This window comes from Dermacentor andersoni, chromosome 2 (genome assembly GCF_023375885.2).
Source record: "Dermacentor andersoni chromosome 2, qqDerAnde1_hic_scaffold, whole genome shotgun sequence".
Taxonomy (NCBI): Eukaryota; Metazoa; Arthropoda; class Arachnida; order Ixodida; family Ixodidae; genus Dermacentor; species Dermacentor andersoni.
Window position 1 is genome coordinate 189,328,104 of NC_092815.1, and position 25,612 is coordinate 189,353,715.

General features: G+C 50.6%; 1 protein-coding gene across 2 annotated transcripts in view; it reads left to right on the forward strand.

Annotated features, from left to right (window-relative positions):
- LOC126540313 (uncharacterized) overlaps nucleotides 1-25,612 on the forward strand; it is a 59,023-nt gene that overhangs the window by 13,834 nt on the left and 19,577 nt on the right. For both annotated transcript variants that reach the window (XM_055075959.1, XM_050187109.2), the window contains exon 2: nucleotides 6,076-6,182. In XM_055075959.1, the coding sequence (XP_054931934.1) occupies nucleotides 6,076-6,182 (107 nt within the window). The remainder of the gene's footprint in view (nucleotides 1-6,075; nucleotides 6,183-25,612) is intronic.

Sequence of the window (25,612 nt, forward strand, 5' to 3'; positions counted from 1 at the left end):
TCCGTAATACCAATAGTTCAGATTTTTTAGCAGAGCAGTTCAGTCCCATACCCTCAAGTGTTGTTTCCACCACATAAATGCTTTCCTGTAGTTTGGTCTCTGTTTGTCCCATATTACCTTCGGCACTCCAGATTGTTACATCATCTGCATATATAGCAAAGTGGATACCCTCAATCTGCGCGAGACCTCGAGCCACTTTTGACATTGCCAAATTAAATAACATGGGAGATAGGACAGACCCTTGTGGCGTCCCACGATTCCCAAGTTCCAGGGTTGTCAATTGGAGTTCGCCTAACCTGAGACAAGCAGAACGGCCACCGAGAAAGGCTTTGACTATATTGTGCAATCGCTTACCCAATCCCATCTCCGAGAGCATATCCAATATGGCCCTGTGCTTGATGCGATCAAAGGCCTTTTCTACATCTAGGCCTAGAAGAGCTCTCTTATGTAGCGGGCTAGCAAGAACAAGGTGATGTTTGATTAAAAGCATTGCATCTTGAGTCGAAAGTCCAGGACGGAAACCGATCAGGTTATGCGGAAGAACATTTCTGTTTTCTACATACTTAGTCAGTCTATTGAGTATGACATGCTCCATGGTTTTGCCCAGACATGATGTTAACGATATAGGTCTTAGGTTATCTAGATTGAGTTGCTTGCCTGGTTTGGGAATAAGAATTGTGTTAGCAATTCTCCATTCCTTCGGATAATCACCGTTTTTCCAGAGTTCGTTGAAATACTATGTTAAATATTTTATAGAATCATCGTCCAAATTTTTCAACAGCCTATTGGAAATGTCATCTGGACCGGCAGCAGGTCTACTGTTGAGGTCGTACAGGGCTGCGCGAACTTCGCTTTCTGTGAAGTCTTGATCCATAGGCTCACAGTCTTCCCCTGTATATTCAGGCAGGTCTGTACTCTCATTGCTATCCTGAAGTGGTAAATACCTAGCTGCGAGCCGATCCAGAATGGCCTCCTCCATTGTGTCCTGACTCTCACGATGGACGAGTCGTGCTACCGCTGTCCTATTAGATTTCGTGTCGTTCTCATGAAGCAAATGTCTAAGTAAGTTCCAATTTCCACCACGTCTGATTCGACCATCTATGGAAATACAAAGCTCATCCCATTGTTGTTTCTGTAAATTTCTGGAGTGTTCTTCAATCTCCCTATTCAACAATGCTATGCGCTTCCTGAGTCTCCCGTTCAGCCGTTGCGTTTTCCATCTATTTAACATAGATTGTTTGGCTTCAATCAAGTGCGCCAACCTACTGTCCATGATTTGGATATCCTCCTCTGTGGTAATATCCTTCGTTGCCGCCTTTACATCTTCCCTGAGCTGAGTGGTCCAAGTTTGGAGTGTTTTCTTTTGTCCTGCCTGTCTCAGCTTTGCTTTTCCTTGCTTTGCGAAAAAGATCCCAGTCAATGTAGTTAAAGTGCTTTATCTCATTACTTGGTGTTTACAATAGTATTTGTAATATTTAATGATCACTACCCAGGTCAATATTGGAGTTATTCCAGCCAGCGTTCGCTAAATTTGATGCAAAAGTTAGGTCTGGGGTGGAGTCCCTGCATGTAGATGTACTACACCTAGTAGGATAAGCTGGGCCTGTGATGAGGGAGAGATTAAGATCTGTAGCTAGGTGCCAGAGTCCATTCCTTTTCTTAGTATTCCAGCAATATCCCCAGGTTTGATGTGAGGCGTTGAAATCCCCTCGAATAATGAGTGGAGCGTGCTTAGTAACAGCCATAGTCTTATTAAGAAGTGCCCTGAAACTCTGTTTCATGTCGCTAGGGCTGCTATAAACATTACGACAAAAGAGACTTTGCGGTTTGCTTCTATTCCTTTTCAACATTATTTCCACAAGTAAGTATACTAATTTGTTTAGTCCAAGGCGCAAATCATGTTCTATGTAAGGTATTTTCTTATCTACGAGCGTGGCTAGTCCCCTACCCGGCTCTTTGCCCCTGCATATCGCTTTGTATCCGGATAGGCTGATCTCAACCGCCAAGGTTTCCTGCAGCATAATTATTTTCGGTTTGTCTGGAGAGGTTTTTATTAACTGCATGAGAGGTGCTTTTTTGTGATAAAATGCTCGGCAATTCCATTGCCACACGGTAAAGCTCCCCCTGCTAGCCATTGCTTATAGAACCCGCCTTACTGCTACCCGCTAGAGTACGCTTCGTAGAACCCCCCGACGCGCCAGGGAGCGATCTGACGCTTTCTGCTTCTGAGGGTAGGTATTCGTCGTCCTCGCCTTGTGCTTCTACTTTGGTAAGCCTCTTTTCAGCCGTCAGTCTCCATTTCCATAACTTATCAACGTTGAAGGTAGTTTTATCTATGGCATCTCTAAGTTGTTTAATCGCCTCCTTGATCTCTTCCAAAGCAGAGCACACTGTCGTTTCTACTGGGCTTATTGCCCGCTTCTTTGGAGCTGGTGTGTTCTCTTCATCCTGGCTGTTGTCATTATTCACCGGTTTGGCTATTGCTACTTTTGTGGAGCTAGTCTGCGAGTTCTTGCGAAGTTCTACAACCTGCTTAGTAAGTTCTTCATTTGCCTTTCTCAGATACGTTACTTCTTTAATTAGCTGTTCTACCCTGGCATCATTATCTCCGACCAGCAGCCCCGCACCGCTCTCCGCAGCCCTCACAGTACCTTTCACTTTGTCGGCCCAGGTTGTTCCAGATGTCGTCTTGTCGCCAGGCGTCTGCCCTCCTCCTTCGAAGCGCACCTGCACTTCACGTGATCTGGAGCGGCTTCTGCCCTTCGACGGCGAGCGGCGTCTTGACCGTGTGGGGCTCCTTGAGCACGTGCGCCCCCTGGTGCCCGTTTGGGCATCCCATTGCAGCTGTGCTGATGTCGCCCCCGATGCAGATCTGTTGCGTTCTCGTCGTCGAATTCGTACCACGTATGGAATTTGGTACCGCTGTCGGCAAGTCTTGTCCGCAGTTGGGTGGTCCCCTCCACAGAATTTGCAGTTAGGTGCACACACATGTGATTGTCCTCCGGGTTTTCAGTTCCACATCCTCTGCACTGTACCACGTCCGGTGTTGGACATACATCTGATCGATGTCCAATCTTTCCGCAAACAAGCTGGTGCTCGTGCTATATTTCCCGCTCCGAAACGTCTTGGTTTGATGTGTGCCAAAGTGAACGCAGAAAATCGGGAAAACAAACAGGTGCGCGCAAAAAAACATGGGCAGAAACATGTCGGATGTGTACAGAAAGTAGTTTATTCGGTTCCCTTGTCGTGCGGTTCATCATATGTAGGCCAAACGGGCAGATGTCTGAATGACAGATTACATGAGCATAGATATAACATGGAAAACCAGCTCTCCGGTCATATAAGTGCGCATTGTAAGGCTCACAAGTGCATGCCAGATTTTGATAGAACCAGTGTTTTGTACAGAGCTGATTATCAACTGACAAGGGAGGTATTGGAAGCGCTTGAGATCAAAAAGCGTGGTGTTGATTGTATCAGTGAAGCCTCAGCTTCTCTTTCGACAAAGGAACTGGCGTATCTTGAGAGCGACACTTAAAAGTTATTCTGTATCTTGGCTTCCTTGTGCGAAGCAGATGACTGCCTTGTTTATTCTTGTAGTTTTGATCCTTGACAGCAGCTATACATTACCATGTCAAGAAATAAAACACTCCGTTGTTAGTGCGCCTACGTGCTGTCTCGTGTCCCCATTCTTCGTGTGTTGTTTTATTCGGCGCCGTCTTTGTAATCAATTAGCTAGTCATACGATGACGTACACTTCAGAGGTAGCACTCTCTCGTCTATTGGTCGCGTCCTCCCCTTCTTCCACCTGCGGCTTGGGAGTGGCACATTTAATGACGTAAGCGGCGAAGGGAACGGTTCGTTTTCCGAACCGTTGTAAGATTCCACCCCAGCGCCGCATTGAAATGAGAGCACGCGCAGCATCCTCCGATTTCGCTGTACTGATAAGTCGTATTTTCTGTCAGCTGCCGCTAATATCACCATCACCGACCCAATTCGAGCACTTGGAGGCAGTGCACAGAAAGGGACTTCGCTTGGCGATGGGAATTCTTCAGCCGGCTTTTAAACAGGAAGATTAGTAATGAAGCAGTCTCTTCCACTGCGTCTTTTGGAATCTCAGCCCTTGCTGACGCCGTTATTAGGGTTGGGTGAGCCCCGGTGACGGTTTCGCATGTACTGAATCTTACTGGGGCAAGTTCGTAACGGTTTCCCTGACACCCAACATTATTGTATTTCGCTACTTGTTGGGATACTTCTCAGGTACGCGCGCCGCGCCTGGCGTTGTGCCGCAGTTAGCGAAAAGCAGCTCGGCTGTGTGCCGCGGTTTCGCGTGTGCTGAATCTTACTGGGACAAGTTCGTGACTCATTCTCTGACCCACAAAATTATTTTATTTAATTTCGTAACCTTTGAAATACCTCTGAGGCATGCTTGCCGCGCCTGGGTTTGTGATGCAGTTAGCAAAAAAGCAAGCCGGCCGTGGTGAGTTTGGCTTGTTCTGAATTTTAGTGGGACAAGTTTGCGACGCTATTTATGGCCCTGCAAGAACATATGTATACCTTCTTTCGATGCTCACGCTTGTCGAAAACGCGAGTAGTGATTGCCAAGAGTGATAACACGGGAGTGTGTTGCTTGCGCCGGCAGGACGCGTAAAAGATCACGCCGAGGAGCTCAAAAACCAATAACTTGACCATCTGTCTTCTGAGCGACTGAGAACGGGCTTATCACCCACGAATTTGTCTTGAGTCCGCGAGCGTGTAACATGGTCTGGCTGAGAACCAGTGTTGTGTCCACCTCTGTGTATTTGGCGTACCATCGCGTCGACTGAGGCCAAGTTGTTTTGGAAACGCGCAGTCACCTGTGTATATGTGCTGTTAAAGTGCAGGAAACAATGCCCGGGAAGGGAGGGATGCCTGAAAATCAGATGTTTTCTTCATATTGTGTGGCGTTGTTTGGGAGGGGTCTATCTGCTACGAAATGTATGTAAAAGTGAATTTACCTGTAATGCCACCCATTCACCACTTACGCATGTTTCGCCTCTATACGCAATATTCCTTGTAGGTAAATGTACGAAAACGATACATGCTTGTAATTTACTTTTTTTCAACTGATGGCATCCGGTGGAGCTTCGTACAGCAACGACTCCTGCTTACCTGGTGCCACAACTTTAGATGAATACACAAAAAGCCCGGAACGAGCATTTATATAGAGCAAAATAAACATTTCCTCATTTCAGATGTCTTCGTGAAATTGCACGTGGCACATATTCGGTGGAGGCTTGTAAACATCGTTCGCAATCATTTTTACTAAATAATTAAACGATTCCGTGCCAAGGCCGTGCGTGGTTCAGCAGTAGAGGAAAAAAAAAAATGTCGTGCCGATCAGCGGAACCGACGTGGCGTGTAGCAGATGGCGTTCAAAACGCGCGCGCCCGAAACCGAAACCGGAAAGTGTTATTCCCATCTGCTTGGTGCGCTACAGTCAATTTCACCACTGGGCTCTATGGGAGTGTCCGCTCCTGTTGAATCTCTGTGTCGGCTGTCGGTCCTGTGCTGGTTCTTGATACGCAGGCGAGCGAGCTGCCAGGCTTCTTCAGCGCGCTGCAGATAGGTGGTGACGTCAAGATTCTCTTTGTCGGTGACGTGCAGCAGCATGGCGCCGATAGTCATCATGTTCCTGCCGTAAACCACCTTGAACGGCGTGATCTGTGTTTCTTGCACTGCCGTATTGTAAGCGATGGTTACGTACGGCAGGACGGCATCCGAGGTGTTGTGTTTGACGTCGACGTACATTGTTAACATATCGGCGAGGGTCTTATGGAGGCGCTTCGTAAGACCATTCGCGTGCGGGTGGTAAGCAGTTGTCCTACTGTGGGTTGTCTGGCTGTATTACAGAATGTCTTGAGTGAGCTACGCTGTAAAGGACGTTCCTCTGTCGGTGACGAGGACTTCTGGGGGGCCGTGTCGCAGCAACATGTTCCCGACGAAGAATTTTGCCACTTCGGCTTGAAGAAAAATACATTTACTTTACCTTTTCCTTAAAACACATTTCCACTAAAAAATACTCTGCACTTTTGACAGGCGTGGTGACTACATCCCGCGGAGCTGCCTTGATTACGAAAGTCATCAACAAATGTGGAAGGCTCATCCCACACAACTACGCCTGGAACATATCGACGACCGTAAAGGTAAGAAATGTGCTTATCGTCCCAATGTGGGGGACAGCCGCAAGAAATGCGTATTGTAAATACGTACTTATTCGGGCGCTTGCCTGGGAAAGGTGCCCTGTGTGGGAAGGCGGCACGAGGAGGTGGCCGCCAGAGCCGTGGTTTATTTAGGCCGGTCAGCCATGGTGCCGCGGGATCTCTGGAACGGCCGTTACGTCGGCCGCTCAAGTCGAGAGCGCCAGCTTGTTATTTTTCTCGAGTTCTATGATCGTGAGCCCTCTTCTTCTTCACCGGCTCTAGAGGCGATAGTTCAAATATGTGCACAAGGCGCGCGTTGCCTTGTGCGTTGCAACTCGGCAAGCAGAGCTGAAGCGTATGGGCCGGTTTGTGGCGCGTGCCGAGAGTTGAGGCCGTTGAGAGGAACAACGCTGAAGACGATGTCGTCAGACAGCGTGCAACGGTGACAGCGGCCTCGGTAGTATTGTTGGTAGTGTCAGTCGCTGTTTTTGGTACCTCGGGTTACGCAATCCGAGAGAGATACACGAGGCAGCAGCACCGGCAGCGTAGGTTGCGACCGAGGCGCAGCCACTGTGATGCCGTAGTGCGGATTCACGACCTGCTACCAGTTGTCGTAGATGTCCGGGCCTTTAGAAATCGGAGCTGCCAAAGGGCACCGTCTGGCAGCTCGAGACTTGCGTGGAGATAGCGCAAGTATTGGTCACTCAAGCTGTTAACGTAGAAGTGATTCTCGAGCTGAGAAAACCAGTTGGCAGAGCTGCTCCGGCAAAACTTCGGTAGGCCATGCATTCGCGGAAGGTGCGAGCAGATACATCGAAAGGCTCGCTTGCTGCTGTTTGCGGTAAAATCTCGAATGTCGATAGTATCTGGGTGGTGGAGGTCGCTGAAGGCATCGCGAAGGTTGTGCTTGTGGCGTCGCCGTGCCTACTAGAGTAAAATTTGCGCCTGTTGGAGCCGGTGTGGCAGCCTCTGAAGTGGTGACGAGTGAGGTGCCTCCGAAGGGAAAGGGGAAAGCTTGCGGGAACGTTCAAGAAAGGAGAACGGCGGGCCGTAGAGTAGCTAAAAGCGCTTGCGTTTGGCCCAGTGAATTCCTTGGAAAGAGTCATTGCGCAGCTGTGTTTGAGCTGGCGAGGAGGCTAATTGACCGAGTCGAGGTTTGATGGTGGGGCCGGGGTTTGCTGGGGGGACGATTGGTATGGGTGGACGCTGGTGATGTGGGACTGCAAGACGCGGAATGAAGCGTTGGTTCGAATGGCCAGAGCTGCTGTGACGCAGCCCCAGCTGGAGTAGACTGGGCGCTCGAGGTGACGCGGTGAGCAAGTACGGCTGCCCGCAACTACTCGTAGAAGTCAGGGCCGGGCTCTGGCAACGGGAGCCTGGAACGCAGCCGCAGTCTGGAACGCAGCCCGAGCCTGGAACCTTCTTGAAAAGGAAGTGGCTGGCCAGATGGAAGACCCTGATGTCCGGCATGTCAATGTAGAATTCCCGGACACCCTACAACCGCGGGACGTCTGCTGGACCGCGTGAAGCTACGCCACTCGCCTTGGTAGAGTCGGTGCGCTGACCTAGCGTGGCTGGGCTGGGCCGTTCGGGTCACCAATTTGTGCGAGGTGGCGTGGAGAGGTAGCTGCCGTGGCCACGGTATATTTAGACCGACCAGCCGTGGTGCCGCGGGATCTCTGGAGTGGCCGATACCACGGCCGCACAGGTCGAGCGGATCAGCGTGTTCTTTTGTAGGCGATATATAGTCGCGCCGGTACAAGCTGCAACCAACAAAACAAGGATAATATTTCATATCGTGAACCCAAGTACTTAGTCATCATTTCTTGGTGCACTGTGCCTTTTCTAAATGCGAAAGAGAGTAGAAAATCGCACTGACGGCCCTTCCGTTGTTTGTGGCGGTTCGCAGCCAACTTGGGACACTACGTGTCATAGTTGCCAGAGTAAATGGACAAATAAAAGAAATAAAACATTTTGCTAGACTCATATGAATGCAGCCAGGTTCCTCTTTCGAGTTTCTTTCCGGGCACGCAGCACCATTTTGCGGCGCTTCCGCTATATCCCGCGAGTGGCGCGTCTGTATATATTGCCACATGGTGTGGCGGAGCAAGGGACTCAAGAAGAGGAAAACGAAGTTCGTCTCGGCATCGCGCGTCACCGCTTACGCTTTCGTAAAGTGCAACCGCCTGTATCTTCATTCAGCTTGTATACTCCAGCAGGGTATGCGCGACAATTTGGTGGAGCTTGCTGGGTACTCTCAACTTGTGCAGGAGACCCCACTGGGCAGCAAGAACCCCACCCCACAGTTGGAGTTGACTCCATTTCACCGCACAAGCAGGCGAATCCGAGGCCTCGCCCCAGAATTTGGAAACCTCCAGAAAAAAGTGATGACTGCGACCACTGCGACTTCTACGGAACGGGTGGCACCGACTTACCTAACGCTGCTGAACCCCCAAGTGCCGACGGCCTTTCATGGCGACACATTTGAAGACGATGAAGACTGGCTGGCGGAGCTCGAGCGCGTGGCTGCGTTTAACGAGTGGGACAACAACGCCAAACTCAGGAACGTCTACTTCAGCCTCCAGGATAGTGCTCGCACGTGGTTTATGAACCGCGACAGTGCCCTGTCATCCTGACCTGAGTACCAGCGCAAGCTACTAGACTTACTCCATCCCCGATCGCCGGGAAAAAGCAGAGCGGGCCCTTCAGTCACGTGTTCAAATGCCCAATGAGAGCGTCACGATGTACGTGGAGGACATGACGCGTCTCTTTCAGCGTGCCGATCCGAGCATGTCGGAAGAGAAGGTGCGTCATCTGATGAGAGGCGTAAAGGAGCAGCTCTTCGGCGGTCTTGTTCGGAATACGCCCAAGACTGTTGCGGAGTTCCTCACCGAAGCCAACGCGATGGAGAAAACCCTTCAGCAACGGTCGAACTTGTACAACCGACAAGTAAATGCCGCTTGTACTCCGGATACGCCGGTAGGCTTCAGGTGCGACGTCGCCTTGCTTTGCGAGCTGATTCGCTCAGTGGTTCGCGACGAGCTGCAGAAGCACCACAGTACGTCGCCACCTCCAGTCAGCTCCCTCGCCAGCGTCGTACGCAAAGAAGTACAGCAGGCACTGCAGGCACCTCTTTCCAGCAGTGAAGCACCACCTTTGCCAAGCGAATCCCGGAGCAAGACTAACGCAGAAACCTTAATGAGCCCCGCCCCGTCCAAGCTTTTGCACCTACTTATGTGGCGCCGCCAGTCGCGTTGCAATCGGCGCAAGCCGCTCCGACAACTCCGCTACCGTACTTCGACGATCGCCGAATACCCGCAAGGAAATCACAGGTTTGGTGAGTACCCGATCGACGACTGCTGTGCTACCACTGCGGCGAAGCTGGTCATGTGTATCGGGAGTGCCCCTACCGACGACTAGGACTGCGAGGTTTTTCTGTCGATTCATCTCGACCTAGGTTCGGCCAAAGGCCACCCGACATCGCAGAATTCCTCGAACAGCAGCGCAGGCCGGGCCCATCGCAGCGGCAGTCACGCTCACCCTCACCGCGGCGATATTTACCTGCTCGCGATACCACCTCGAGGACGACGCAAGGGCGATCCCCAAGTACACGCCGGGAAAACTGACGTCAGCGACCTTCCGAGGCGGGGCCGCTGATACTCGATGCGCTCAAGACCTCGTATCGTGCCAACCGCAGAACGAAAACACGATGACGCGAGAACCACTTTCTGCGAACAAGATTTCACTGGACATACCTGTGTTGATCGACGGCAGAAAAATGAGTGCACTTGTAGATACCGGCGCCGATTACTCTATTATTAGTGGAAAACTGGCGAGCGTTCTTAAAAAAAAATGGCTGTGGCTTAGCTAAGGTTAAGCCCAGGATGCGAAGCATACTAGCCTTTATTTTACTTGTTGAACCACTGTTTAGCCTGGTGAACTGCTGTTGCTTGGCTATATTTGGTTCGGCTAGACGAAGACACAACTCATGCGTTACTCTGCTTCGCCTTCAAGAGTGGAACGCGACAGCGTTCCCGTCGACCCGCCAAGGGGTGTAAGACAATGGGCCTTGCGCAGCGACTACGCGCCCCGCATTGGACGCGGTGAGCGTCGAGCAACGCAGCGTTCGGCGCGGCAACGAAATGTGCGCCTGAGCAAGCGACGCACGCCTGAGCCTTAGAAACAGCTCGTTTCTAAGGCAACACCGCATTCACTAGAGGCGCTTTTGTACCGCTTTGAAGCATCGTACTCGTGGCTCAGTGCAATAAAGAAAAAAAAAATACTCGTGGCTCAGTGGTAGCGTCTCCGCCTCACACTCCGGAGACCCTGGTTCGATTCCCACCCAGCCCATCTGGCAAGAGTTGAGCCAAAGCCACCTAGAAACAAGCGCAGCTGCTTATATACCGCCGCGACGCCGCGAGCGACGGCGCGAGTTGGAGCCCCGTTTCTCCTCTGTCGTGACGTCGCGGTGTCACGTGGTATTGAAGGCGACACCGCCGCGCCTGAGGAGGTGGGTTGAGCTCTAGTAATATGCTTCGCATAAAAAGTTACGTTGCCCTGGAACGGGGCACCAGTTCGTACGGCAGGTGGCCACGTCGTCACACCGCTTGGCCTATGCACGGCCAGAGTAGAAATTCGCAGGGCTGCTTTTCTCGCCATTTGTCTAGTTCTACGCGAGTGTCGTAGTGTCGTAGGGCGACACTAGGTGCCCTTAGTTGCATAACTATCAAAGCCATAGAGAGATGGCACCACTGTTGCCCGGGTATATATATGGGTGCTCGCATGAATAAAGAGTCTTGCGTCTGGTGTCATATGGGATAACATCTGTCTCGTTCTTCTGCTGACCAACACTACAATTTGGCGACGAGGATGGGATCCGTTGCACTTTCGCCGCCGCCGCTATTCCTCGCCACCCCGGGAACTCCAGCCATTCCATGGCCCCGCTGGATACGCCTCTTCGAGAATTTTCTTCTCGCGTCTGGAGCTGCCGACCTGCCTGCGCCCCGCCGCCGAGCTCTTTTGCTACACTGCTTGGGGCCGGAAGGACAACGCATTTTCGATGCACTCCCATCGCCAACTGCGCCGAACGAAGCTGCTTCAGCCGCGCTCTCCGAGCAAGACGACACAGAGACTAGTTCCCCAGACGCATACGACGTGGCCCGCGAGACGCTGGCTCGACATTTCGCCGACACGCACAACGTTCGGCTAGAACGCAACCACTTCCACCAACGCCGTCAGCTACACGGTGAGTCCATCTCTGACTTCGCCCTCGCGCTTCGAGAACTGGCTGCCTCTTGCAATTTCGGTGAGCAAGCAAACGAAAACATGTGCGAGCAGTTCATCACTGGCGTTGCATCTCCGCAGTTACGTTCACGATTGTTATTGGAACGAGACGCACCGACTTTCGACCGTGCCGTCGAATATGCGCTACTTCGTGAGCGAGCTCAGCTCGAGTCTGAAGCCTTTGCTAACCCCATTCAGCGCATCATACAACAGCCACGCCAACGTGACGCTTTTGGAATGGCCAGACAAGATAACCGGCGTTTCAGCGACAATGACACGCGCGTCCCAAGTCAAGCCCGCGTTCGTCATGCTGCCCCGCTAACTTCAGACACGGCCACTGCCGTTGTTCCGTACAGAGGAATTTCAGGTGTCTGCGGTAATTGCGGCACAGCAGGTTGCGAGCCGTCTGTGTGCCCCGCTCGCGGTAAGACCTGCTTCGCATGCGGCCGCCGTGGTCACTTCATGCAAGTCTGCCGTAGCGGCCGCAGCGCACGAGGACGACGCCCGGCTCGCGTCCGCGAAGTAGTTTCTGAACAGGACACGTCAGACGCCATCAGCATTCTCACTGTTTACGAAGATAAGCCCACAGGTGTCTACATTGAAGTGGCAGTCACGCCAGTCAACTCCAAATCGCAACCGCGCGTTGTGAAGTTCTTGGTCGACACTGGATCCGCTGTGTCAATTATACGGGAACAAGAATTTCGAAGCGTGTTCGAAGACAGCATACAATTGACCAGCTCTAAACTTACTTTGTTGGACTTCCAACGCCGGAAGATTCCTGTGCTGGGACAATTTAAAGCCGGAATCTCGTACAAGGAAAAAACGGCCGTTATAGCAATTCATGTCGCACCCGGAGGGACTTCTCTTCTTGGTCTGCACGCTGTGCAAGCTCTAGAGCTACATATTGTGGGTGCACAGCTACGTTGCCTGCACACGGCTGCCGAAGAAGGTTCAGGTGCCATGCTGGAAGGAGCAGCCAAAACGGCACAGGAACAGCGTAGCCCGCTAAGTCTACCAAAGTTCGGTATGCCAGCTTTGCTATGGGCAAAATTTTGCCATTTGTTCTCACCAGGCCTTGGACTTGCCAAGGGCATTCAGCACAAGGTCAAGATAAAGTCGTCAGCCTCTCCAGTCGTGCAAAAAGTCAGACGTTTGCCACTTTCTCTGCGCAAGCCGGTTAGCGACCAGCTTGAGCGTCTTCTTTCTGATGATGTCATTGAAAGGGTTAACGCTTCCGAGTGGGTTTCTCCTATCGTTGTAGTCCGCAAGAAGGACGACAGTATCCGCCTCTGCGTTGACTTAAGAGAGCCTAACAAAGCGATTGTAGTCGACAGCTTTCCCTTGCCCCATACGGAAGAGCTTCTACACTCTCTGAATGGAGCACGCCTCTTTTCAAAGCTCGATTTAGCTTCTGCCTATTACCAGGTGCTGCTTCACCCAGATAGCAGAGACCTCACTGCTTTCATTACGTACGATGGCCTTTTTCGTTTCAAAAGGGTGTGCTTCGGACTGGCATCAGCCCCAGCTGCGTTTCAACATCTCATGACAACGGTCCTGCAAGGCTGCAAAGGGGTACTGTGCTACCTAGACGACATCATTATCTTTGGCAAGACTGAAAAAGAGCACTTGAGAAATCTGGAGCAAGTTCTTCAACGAGTCTCTGAAGCTGGACTTAAGCTCAATGAGAAATGCGTGTTTAATGCGTCGGAGATACCATTTCTTGGGCATCGCGTCTGCTCGGAAGGAATAGCTCCCCTTCAAGCCAAGGTTGATGCCATTGTTCACGCTGCCACCCCCACAGACACAAGCATGCTGCGTTCATTTTTGGGCTTGGTTGAGTACTATGCTAAGTTTATTCCCCACCTGGCTGAAGAGGCAGAACCTATGCGTAGGTTGCTTCGTAAGGATGTACATTTTGAATGGGATGACGCTGCCGAAAAGAGCTTTGCAAGGGTAAAGAAGCTCCTATCATCGCACAAGATACTGCAAATGTTCGATCCGACTCTCCCTGTTATTGTGGTAACAGATGCGTCTGCTTATGGCCTGGGAGCAGTACTACAACAGGCTCACGGCCCACACACTCGGACTGTTGCATTCGCATCCCGAACTCTGACAGAAACGGAGCGGAAGTACTCAGCGGGAGAGCGGGAGGCCCTGGCGTGTCTGTGAGCATGCGAGAAATGGCACATTTATCTCTGGGGACGACCATTCACGTTGGTAATGGACCATCAAGCCCTAGTATCTCTACTTTCGACACAAAGCACAGGACAGCGACCACTCCGCATCACAAGGTGGACCGCTCGTTTGCTTCGTTACAATTTCACAGTTCAGTACAGACGTGGAGAATACAACAAGGTAGCAGACGCTTTGTCCCGGCTGCCTGTTCCAGACACAGAAGATGGCCTTCAGATTGAAGAGGAAGTTGTGTCTCTGGTCAAATCTTCAGTTCATGTCAATGACCTTCGACTTGCTACAGCCGAGGATTGCAAACTCCAGGAGGTTGTTCATTTTGTTCAGACATCATGGCCAGCGAAGAAATCTTTGACTGCTGAACTGACTCCTTACTATGAGGTCCGGGAGGAATTGTCAGTAGCAGATGGTCTGCTTATGCGCTCGGAGCGTATTGTGGTTCCAGCCAAGCTGACTGCTACGTTTATTCAGCTTGCCCATGAATCGCACCCGGGAATTGTGTAGACCAAGCAACTTCTTCGTGAAAAGTACTGGTGGCCAGGTCTGGACAAACAAGTAGACTGCCATCCGAAACTGCACGGTCTGTCAGTCGGCAGACAAAAGTGCTAAAAGCTATCCCACTCCACTACAGCCAGTGGCCCTCCCAGATAAACCTTGGAGCAAGATAGCTATTGATATTGTGGGCCCATTTGAGCGTGCACCAGCCCACTGCCGTTTCGTTATATCGGTTGTTGATTATTTTTCCAAATGACCAGAAGTTGCTTTCTGCAGGGATGTGTCTTCCACTAAAGTGATGGACTTCCTCCTGTCAATATTTGCACGAGAAGGCTACCCCGACGAACTGGTCTCGGATCATGGACCACAATTTACATCCCGAGAATTGGAGTCCTTTCTTCAAGACAGGGGCATCAAGCACAGCTTCTCGGCTGTGTATCACCCACAGGCAAATGGACAGGTGGAAAGGTTCAACCGTGTGCTCAAATCTTATATTCAGTTGGCCTTGCTAGAGCAGCGACCAGTGAAGAACACTGTTACAGAGTACTTGGGGATCTTCAGAGTTACTCCTCACAGTACCACTGGCCTTTCTCCTGCAGTGCTTCTGCATGGCCGGCACATCAGGACATCCTTGGACGTCATCGGACATCCCACCTCTAGCTTCTTCACGGACCCCGCTCCGGAGATGTCCTCACTTCGGAAGAGGGTGAAAGAGCACCAGCGCAAAAACAAAGTGTACGCTGACCGACGAAGAGCAGCCCGAGTACCGCAGTTCCAAGTTGGGAAGTATGTGCGCGTTGAGAAACCAACTCCTGGTCCGAAAGGTACTCCCAGCTTTGGACCTCCAATGAAGATCCTTAAGTGCATCGGGCGTTGGTCCTTCTGCCTGGAAGACGGTCGAACTTGGAATGCCTCACAGCTGACTGCAGTCCCAACGGGAGCATCGCCACAACATGCGGTACGGTGGGATGACGACAACCAAGCTGCGCCGCTACACGGAGCACAAGCCTCTTCGCTGCCAAGTCCACGGTCACCTGGCAGAACCTCTGGGCAGTTGGAGCTATCCCCTTCGATATCTTCAGATCTTTCACAGCCACAGGGTCCAGTACATGCAAGCCTTGCTTCAGAAGATGGTGACAGTGCTTCCGTTGTCATCGAAACTGCTGGCGAGCCGCCAGCGTTTCGTCGGTCTACAAGAGACAGAAGACCACCGGCAAGGTTGCAGGACTATGTGCTTGGATATAAACATTGACTGGCTTGTGAATATGTCTGTATTAAGGAAGAGGTAGATGTAGTGTCGTAGGGCGACACTAGGTGCCCTTAGTTGCATAACTATCAAAGCCATAGAGAGATGGCACCACTGTTGCCCGGGTATATATATGGGTGCTCGCATGAATAAAGAGTCTTGCGTCTGGTGTGATATGGGTTAACATCTGTCTCGTTCTTCTGCTGACCAACACTACATCTCCCGCGATTTAATTCTTGGGATGGACTTTCTCCGGGAATATGGCGCCATTATTGACCTCCGTGAGCGCTGCATCACTTTCTCGGCACAAAGGGCAACACAGACCGACGCCATTGGACACAGATCCGCACTTCGTGTTTCGGACGAGAGCATCACAATACCACCGCGTGCGAGTGTTACGGTTCCGGTCAAGTCCGACGAGCTACAAGACGGTGAAGCCATTTTAGAAGGCAACATTTCTATGTTGCTGGCACAAGGTATTTGTGTAGCGCGAAGCCTTGTGGAACTTCGTAAGAGCCAGACAACGGTCCCCGTTACCAACTTTGTATACCTTTGAGCATCGGCACATTTTTCGTGGCACTGCCATCGCCTACGCCGAACCATCAACGGACATCGTCGAGTGCTTTGCTTCTGAGGTGGGCAAAGACGACGGTTCGCTCAGACATCGATGTAAACTCCGAGCTAACGGACGACCAAAAGAGCGCACTGCAGGAACTCTTGAAAGAATTCCGAGCGTCCTTCGCTCGGGCTACTAACGTGGGCCAAACGCCAATCACGAAGCACCGAATAACGACATCCGCCGACGCACGTTCCATCAAACAACAGCCTTATCGTGTCTCGGCGAAAGAAGGTGAGGCAATTCAAGCCCAAGTGAAGGAGATGCTAGATGATGGTGTCATTCAGCCTTCGCACAATCCGTGGTCCTCCCCGGTCGTTCTAGTCAAGAAAAAAGAAGGAACGCTTCGTTTCTGTGTTGATTATCGACGCCTCGACAATGTTACCAAGAAGGACGTGTACCGACCACCACGTATCGATGACTCTTTAGACAGGTTGCGGCGAGCTAAGTATTTTTCGTCTCTCGATCTAAAGAGCGGTTACTGGCAAATTGAGGTCGATGAAAGAGACCGCGAAAAAACTGCTTTCGTCACTCCAGATGGCCTTGACGAATTCAGAGTACTTCCTTTCCGTCTCTGTTCGGCACTATCAATTTTCCAGTGAATGATGGACACCGTTCTCGCTGGTCTGAAGTGGCAAAGCTGCCTCGTCTATCTCGACGACGTGGTTGTTTTTTCGGCGACATTTGACGACCACCTGAAGCGACTGCGGCAAGTCTTCGAAGCCATCCGATCGGCTAACCTCACCCTTAAGCCTCACAAGTGTCATTTCGGCTACAAGGAGCTGATGCTTTTCGGACACGTGGTCAGCGCGGAAGGCGTTAGCCCCGATCCCGCGAAAACTGCCGCTGTAGCCTCGTTTCCAACACCGACTTACAAGAAAGGTGTCCGACGCTTCCTGGGCCTTTGCTCATACTACCGGCGTTTCATCGAAAATTTTTCAAAGATGGCGGACGATGTATCGTTCGTCTGGTGCTCAGAGCAAGAGACCGCTTTCACCGAGCTCCGACAACGTCTGGTGTCAGCACCAGTTTTGGCCCACTTTGACGACGAGGCGGACACGGAAGTTCATACAGACGCCAGTAACGTTGGTCTTGGTGCGGTGCTTGTACAACGGCAGGAAGGTATTGAAAGAGTGATCGCCTACGCAAGTCGCACAATATCGCGTGCAGAGACCAACTACACCACCACGGAGAAAGAGTGTCTTGCCGTCGTATGGGCGCTGGCCAAATTTCGACCTTACCTTTACGGCCGCCCATTCAAAGTTGTAACTGATCATCGCTCGTTATGCTGGCTTGCAAATCTCCGGGACCCTTCTGGACGACTGGCACGGTGGAGTCTACGTTTGCAGGAGTACGACGTGACCATCGTGTACAAGTCGGGCCGCATACACGAAGACGCTGACGCACTCTCGCGCGCCCCGATCGACACTACTGACCACGACATTGAGGACGACGGCGCTTTTCTTGGGGCCGCAAGCGGTACTGATTTGTCCACACGGCAGCGCGCAGACGACGCACTACGGCCTATATTCGAACAACTATAAGGACGAAACCCATCAATACCCCGGCATATCGCTCGAGGATTGTCGTCTTTTTGTTTACGACATGGCGTCTTGTGCAAGAACTTCGCTGCCACCAACAAGACCTACCTTTTGGTCGTTCCAGCAGACCTCCGTGCCGAAGTTTTGCTCGCCTGTCATGACGAGCCTCCGTCTGGCCATTTCGGTTTTACGCGAACGCTTGATAGAGTGCGCAAATCCTACTACTGGCCGAAACTCGCCTAGTGTGTTAAGCGGTACGTCCAAGCCTGTCGTGAATGCCAGCGCCGAAAGTCGCCAGCTGTGAAGCCTGCGGGATTGCTGAATCCGATTGTCCCACCTGCCAAACCTTTCGGCCAGGTCGGCATGGATCTTCTGGGCCCGTTTCCACTGTCATCTTCTGGCAACAGGTGGATAATCGTCGCCACGGACTATTTAACGCGGTATGCTGAGACAAAGGCGCTGCCTCGAGGCACAGCTTCCGAGGTTGCCCAGTTTTTCATACAGAGCATCGTCCTACGGCATGGCGCCCCATCGCACGTCATCAAAGACCGAGGCAAAGCCTTTACAGCACAGCTCATTGAAGACGTTTTTAAACTCAGCTGCACGACCCATCGAAGGAGAACTGCCTATCATCCGCAGACAAACGGCTTGACCGAACGACTGAACAAAAATGACTGACATGCTATGTACGTAGACGTACAGCACAAGACGTGGGACGAGATAATCCCTTACGTAACGTTTGCCTATAATACTGCTACGCAAGAAACAACACGCTTCACGCCGTTTTACCTCGTTTACGGCCGTGAAGTTCAGACCATGTTAGAAGCAATGCTGCCGTGCGACAATATCGATCATCTCGACCTCGCCCAAGATGCCGAACATTTCGTGCAACGCGCGGAAGAATGAATGAATGAAACCACGTTTATTCCACATTAAAATGCGTCGAAGACGCTGCGGTGGAAAGAGGAGGGGTGATATTGGAAAAGGGGAAGGGTAAGGCTGCCTCCGTATTATTAATGAACGTCCTGGAGGCAGCTAAGTAGCGTCAGTAGCGACAGCCACAAGCGTCATGACGCTTGTGGCTGTCGCGGAGCCGATCGCCGACGGGTGGTGCTGCAGGGTCCTGAAGGATCAGCAGCAGTGCTCGCCAGAGCTCGATGGCATGGTCCGGAGACGCGCGGAAGAAGCCCGTCAGCTTTGCCGAGTGCACATAAAGCAACAACAGGGCATCGATGCGCACCGTTACAATCTCCGCCATCGATATGTCGAGTTCCAACCTGGTGGTCTGGACTCCCGTGCGCCGAAAAGGACTGTCCGAGAAGCTTTTGAGTCGCTACTTCGGACCTTACAGAGTGTTGCAGCGAATTAGTGACGTGAATTATGAAGTCCTTCCTGACGGAAGCCAGCCTCCCCGACGCCGACAACCGCAATCTGAGATTGTGCACGTTGTGCGGTTTAAACCGTACTATAGCCCCTAATATTCGACGTTTTCAGCCGCTTCGGTTAGTTTTTCTTGTTGCTCGTCCATCAGTGCCTTGTGACTATATCGAACACCGCAGTGATTGTGACTATAGCCTATGTGTTCGCCCTAGAGCATCTCGGCGCTCTCAGGTCAAGCCTATGTATGCTTTCCATCTTTTTTTTTTTGAAGAGAGGGTAATGCCACATAGTGTGGCGGAGCAAGGGACTGAAGAAGAGGAGAACGAAGTTCGTCTCGGCAGCGCGCGTCGCCGCTTACGCTTTCGTAAAGTGCAACCGCCTGTATCTTCATTCAGCTTGTATACTCCAGCAGGGTATACGGGACAATATATACAGAAAAGATCATCCTATGATATATACCGCCATTTCATTTTGCGCTGGGCACCGGTTAAATTGAAATAATATTTTGTCATTGGAAACCAACAAGTGTCCAGTGCAACTTACCGAGAGATCCAAGTTGGTCCTATTTTTGGTTTCAAACCGGGTTCGCTCAGCGCGACAGTGCACTGTTCTCCTGATTAGACGGATAGCCTACCCAGTGACACAAGTTGGTGGTTAAGCGGTTAGAGGCCCAAACAGAGAGACAGTCCCTAAAAAGTGGGGGAAGTACCTAAAGAATTCCAATCACATTAAAATTTCTGATGGCAGGTTCCGATCTCTTGCACCCCAGGACAAAAGCCTGATGCTCTAACCAATAGGCCACTCACGCATGCCTGAAAAGGAGTCATCACGGCCAAGCCAGCGTTCGAGACGCTTAGCGCGTGAGGAGCGTTGCATATAGCTACAATTTACTTAGAGCAATGTGCGCAGCACCAAGAAAGCAACATGTCCCGGTGATATCATCGGGGCTTATCGCGCTCCGGCAGAGCGCGACCCCTCCCGAGCGTTGTGCCTTCATCACGTCAGCCAGGACGCCGGACACGTCGTACACCAGCGACGGCTGATCACGACCGGGTGGAGGGACGGACCACCGACCGGGTGGCGAAGACATGCGCGAGGGACATATAACCGGTACTGTAAGTGGCCCGACGCTAGCGTACAAACGATCGCCCCACAGACGTTGATTAAGCACGAGGGGTGAGGGGGAGGTGTGAATGCAAAACGTAGTTAGGGAGGACGCATTCCGTGTGCGATAAGTGTATTTTTAACTTCTGTTACAGCAATCTAAAGTTCCCATACAATGAACGTTGTCTTGGTATCATACCTGGTGTTCATGTGTTCATTCTTCCTGCTCAAGCCAACGTTAAAGGCGGTGACGTACGCGTGACAACATTGGCACACCCTCAGCGAATTCCTAAAAGTACTAAGGACAAAAGCAAGCGAAGGACTACGACACTACTTTAACAACATCCTTGAATCGAGCCAAAGCCCACCAGCAATGAAAGAGGCAAAAGTGGTCCTCATACATAAGGGCAAAAGAAAACGAATTGAACAACTACATGCTTACCGCCAGATATAGGATAGGATACCACCAGATATCTGCATTGAGAAATGTCCAAAAACTTTTCACCGCTATGTTTAACCGGAGACTACAGAAGTTCTGTGAATAAAATAACATAACCATAAAATCTAAAAATGGTTTCAGACCAAACCGCAGAACAAATGATCATATATTCACATTCACCCGGGCTACAGGAATAATAAATAAAGGAAAATGAAAGTTATATCTGGCGTTCTCTGAAATAGAAAAACCTATGACGGTGTCCCCTAATCGAGGCTTTGGCAAAAACCACTGGCCATCGGACTAGAATGCAAAAGCATAGACATGCTCAAGGACCTATACACAGCTGCAGAGCAGTGTACACACTCCACGAACTTAGGTCGAAGAAAGTCCAGCAAAAGACAGCACTAAAACAAGGATGCCCTTTGTCCCCAACGTTATTTAATCTATACATCACACAAATACTCCAAACATCAGACAATGAGGGACCAGGCCTCCGACTGTCCTCAATAACTGACAAGCAAGAAGAATACACCAAAATTTTATGTCTGACATTCGTCGATGATACCGTGCTGCTAGCAGAATCATCACCTGACTTCCAGCACCAACTTGACATCTGTTCCCGAGCTGCAGGAAACGACCAGCTCAGTTTCAACACTGAAAAAACACAGTGGATGGGAATAAACACAAACAGCACTGGTCACGAATCCACCTTCCAGTTGAACGTCGTCAAAATAAGGTATCGGAATACAAATGCCTCGCCGTAACTCTATGCGAACAACCAACTTTTTTGGATCCGCACCAAAACGCATTAGTAAAAAAAACCTAATCGCCTCAAAGGCCGCATCTGGCAAATGGTGGCTACAAGTGCGGCTGGCCTCGATCCGGTACTCCAACTACGCGAGCCACTGCCTGCTACAGCTAATCACATCACAACTGGCCATGCAGCGACGCGGCTGGATAAGACACGCTGACTTAACGCTGACATGGCTGGCAGATTGGATCATCCTGGCTTTTGTGAAATTCGAGGCGACTGGAGTACAGTGCGCCGGACCACCCAGACAGTGCCAGAGAGTGTGACGGAACTGTGTTTTATGTTATTTCTCTCCTTACTTTCTACGTGTTAGTTTCTTTCGTTTTTTACTTTATGCGTCTCATGTTGCGTCGACAAACGCCTGCCCTGAGTCAAAAGGGATCAATACCACTCACTTACTTGCTGGCTTGTGTGAGCGCTGCGTGTTACATGCTGCGTAACTTCCGGCGGCAGTTTCCGGTGATTGTTCACGTGCTCGAGCGCTCCACTCAGTACATCGTGCCCTCTTCTAGGTCGTGTCGTCTCCTAGGTTCTAGGTCTTCTACGTGAGAAACCGTACTGTGACACGTACTGAAGTGATTTAGGGAGACATGGTCAAAGTTTCTGCTTGTGTTGAGGCGGACGAAGCACCCAGAGCGATGTGTGCTCGCGTGTTTGAGCCTACACTCGGCCTCATATATAGATGCGTATTTCGGCAGTTTTTTTAGAGCCAACTTGTTTACGGTTAGGGCTCCGTAAAATTTTCGTGTGTGCGAGCAAAAACTATCATCATCAATAGCTCATGCCACTACTCGCGCTTTCGTCGTTTTCTTCCATAGTTGGCTCATTGGCTCCCCTCGGCGTAACCGCACGATCGCGCTCGGGCCACTGCTCACGCATTAGTCGTCGTCGTATTGTTCCACGGCTGGCTGCGTTGCCGCTCATCATGCCAGCGTTCCCATACCGCCCCTCGCGCTCATGCCACTGCTTGCGCATTCGTCGTTGTCTTCTTCCACAGGTGGCTCCGATGGCGCTCATCATGCCAGGGTTCCCACACTGGCCCTCCCTCTGCGAGGACGCAGACGGCACTGGCCCACTGCATGTTGATGGGGTGATTTCGGTCTCAAAATCTTTGCCTCGATATATCAATCGCGCCTTCGTCGTCACCTTTGTTCACAGTTGCATCTGATGCCGCTAATTGTGCTGGCGTTTCCGCACTGTCCCTCGCTCTGCGCAGGCGCAGACGGTACTGGCCAATTGCCAGTCGGTGCGATGATTTCGGTCTCGAATTCTTCGCCTCAGTAGATCACGAAATGAAAACGAGAATGTACGTAACGAACGTCTGTAATTAAATTGAACTGGTTTATGGGGTTTTGCGTGCCAAAAGCACGATTTGACTATGAGGCATGCCGTAGCGGGGGACTCTAAATTAATTTTTACCACCAAGGGACCTTTAACGTGCCCCCAGTGTACGGGACAGGGGCGTTTTTGCATTTCGCCCCCATCGAAATGTGGATACCGCGGACGGGATTCAATCCCATGACCTCGTTCTTAGCAGCGCAACACCATAACTGCTAAGCCACCGGAGCGGGTCGAATGTGTGTTACGAATGTGTAACACGAATGAACGCGAATGTATAATGAACGCGAAAGAAATTCTCATCTAAATTTTTGCCTTCGTGCCTGTAACAAGGAAATGCCATTTGCTTGCATTAAATCTGAAGGTAAGTCTAATGCTGAAAACTTATTTTAAAAGAAAGTTTACGGCCTTTCTCTGAATACGTTCAAGACAATCAATGTTGCGCTTAATATGAGAATCTGAAGTAATCCACGCATATTCCAGTCTTGGCCGTAAAACAGCAGTATAGCAGAGCAGCTAAACATTAGTGGGAGCAGTTTTAAGTTTATGGTTGAGGGCACAAAGCTTGTGGAAGGCGGATGAACAAACATTATCAATATAAAGATTCCAAGGCAGGTTAGAAGTGAGTGTTACACCGAGATATTTATAGCAACTTCTTTCTTTTAATGGTGAAGACCCTAATATGTAGGCATATGACAGCGGATTTCTTTGGCGACTTACTGGAAGGCAGACACATTTGCTCATGTTAAGGGTCATTACCCATTTTACGTACCATTGACATATATTGTCCAGACTAGTGTTCAGATCGTTGTAGTCGTTAGCGGAACTAATTTCTTTAAACAAACACAATCATCAGCAAACAATCTTATCTCTGCACCAGGACGTACAACATCAACAATATCATTATTATACAATATAAAGAGCAAAGCATTCCTTTCTTTGTCGACACGCTGCCCTGAGGTACACCGGATGTGACCGGAAGAAACGAGCAGTTGCGGAACATATAACCATCCTAAAGCATGCAGACTGTTCTGCTACAGAATAAGTTGTGCTGTCTAATTTTACAAGCGCTCGAATTGTTATCTGTAGATAGGCTGCACGACTACTTCAATTGGTGGTACAGGTTTCCGCCTACTAATGAAATAGTTTTGGTTACTAATACCATCATACCAAACAGTGTAAGTCACACTTGTCGAGTGGTCGAGCGACCTGATTCGCACTTCGCGAGCGTCCAAAGCAGTCGTAGATGCTGCGTTGTAGATCTGTTTGTTCTATGTTAGCGCATAGTCGAAGCATGCGGCATGACCTAGTAACGTCATATTGCGGCCTCAGAGCAGGCTTTTTTCTCTGTCTCTCTGTTATTTTGTAACAGCAGGAACAAACTCGATTTTTTTGTGTTTGTTCGGTCTTGTTCGTCCCATCCTCTACGACGCACTCACCCGTTTTACGGAAATTGTGTCCTGATAAATAGTTGTTGGATTCATTTGATGCTATTCGCTTTGGATATTACTGCTTAACGGAGAAACAAGGCAATTCTAAAGCCCAAAGCTTATGTGTGCTATGGTGATGTACCAAACGGAGTGATCATTGTGTTTGCAACGGCATCAGCCTCATATGCCAGGCTAACGTAGACACAGCATAGTGAGTTCAGTCTAATAGAGTTGAAACGCGTGACAACGATGCCGGTGGCTGAAGCAAATGTTTTATCACGATTGGTGCTTAGATGTTTCGTGGTGGCATTGGTTTGACCACACATGAACGCAAGATTTCACATTTGGGTTCCCACCCCAACTGATCAGATAGTGTGAAGATTTTCCTGTTCACACTGGCAATTCACAGACCCTGGTTCTCGTCGTAGAGTGAAAACCAGTACAGACAACATGGTTCATAGCAGACGCACACTACGGGGCTGATGATGCAGGTCGCATGTTTGCGCACCCAAGAGAAGATTCGTCTTACTTTAGGTACCGCTGCACCGAAAGCGTAACAGCGGTTCTTCGACGACCTTGTATCAGTTGACATGCCGTAACTTTCACGAATAAGGAGCTAAAACATCTACAAACCGTGTTGCAGCACGCGACGGCAAACCGCAACGCATAGAAGCAGCACCATGCCGGCTCGCATAAGCGAAAAAGGCATCAATTGAATTAATGCATTCTGGGGGGTTTTACATGCCAAAACCATGATTCGATTATGAGGCCTGCCGTAGAGGGGTTCTACGAATTATTAAATTTGGCCGCCAGGGCATCTCTAACGTGCCCCCAATGCACGGGACACCGGGGGTTTTGCATTTCGCACCCATCGAAATGCGGCCGCCGCGGCCGGGATTTCATCTGGCAACCTCGTGCTTAGCAGCGCACACCATAGCCGCTAAGCCACCGGGGCAGGTCTGGCGGGAAAGAAAGGCTCGCTACGTACCCCTTTCTCCTCGCCCATTGAAAAGGTCTTCATTACGCGTTCTCGGAGGTGACAATATTGTCGCGTGGTAGTGACGGTTGAGGACACAGCAACAAAACTGTGAATGGCGAAGCTAACTTTATTGGGCGAACCTGTGTCCAGAAAAAACAGGCTACCCTCAATGCTCAACGAAAACGGCGAACACAGTCCGCAATCGTAGAAAATCTGATCAGCGGGTCAAACGCGTCAGCTTTTATACATAACCCTCGAAGGTTCCTGAGTAATGGCGGGGACCCGCGTGTCTTCCACAATGTTCTACACTATTCGCATCTAGATTTAGGTGCACGTGAAAGAACCCCAGGTAGTCGAAATTTCCGGGGTCCTCCACTACGGCGTGCATCATAATCAGAAAGTGGTTTTGGCACGTAAAACCCCATAATTCAATTCAATTCACTATTCGCGTCGCGCATACATGCAATCAGATTACACAAGGCTCGGTGACAGACATCGGATGGCACCATCGATAGCATTCCAGAAAGTTCCGATACATGCAGGCGCGTCCTGCGATGTGCGATAACATTTGTTAGGCGATA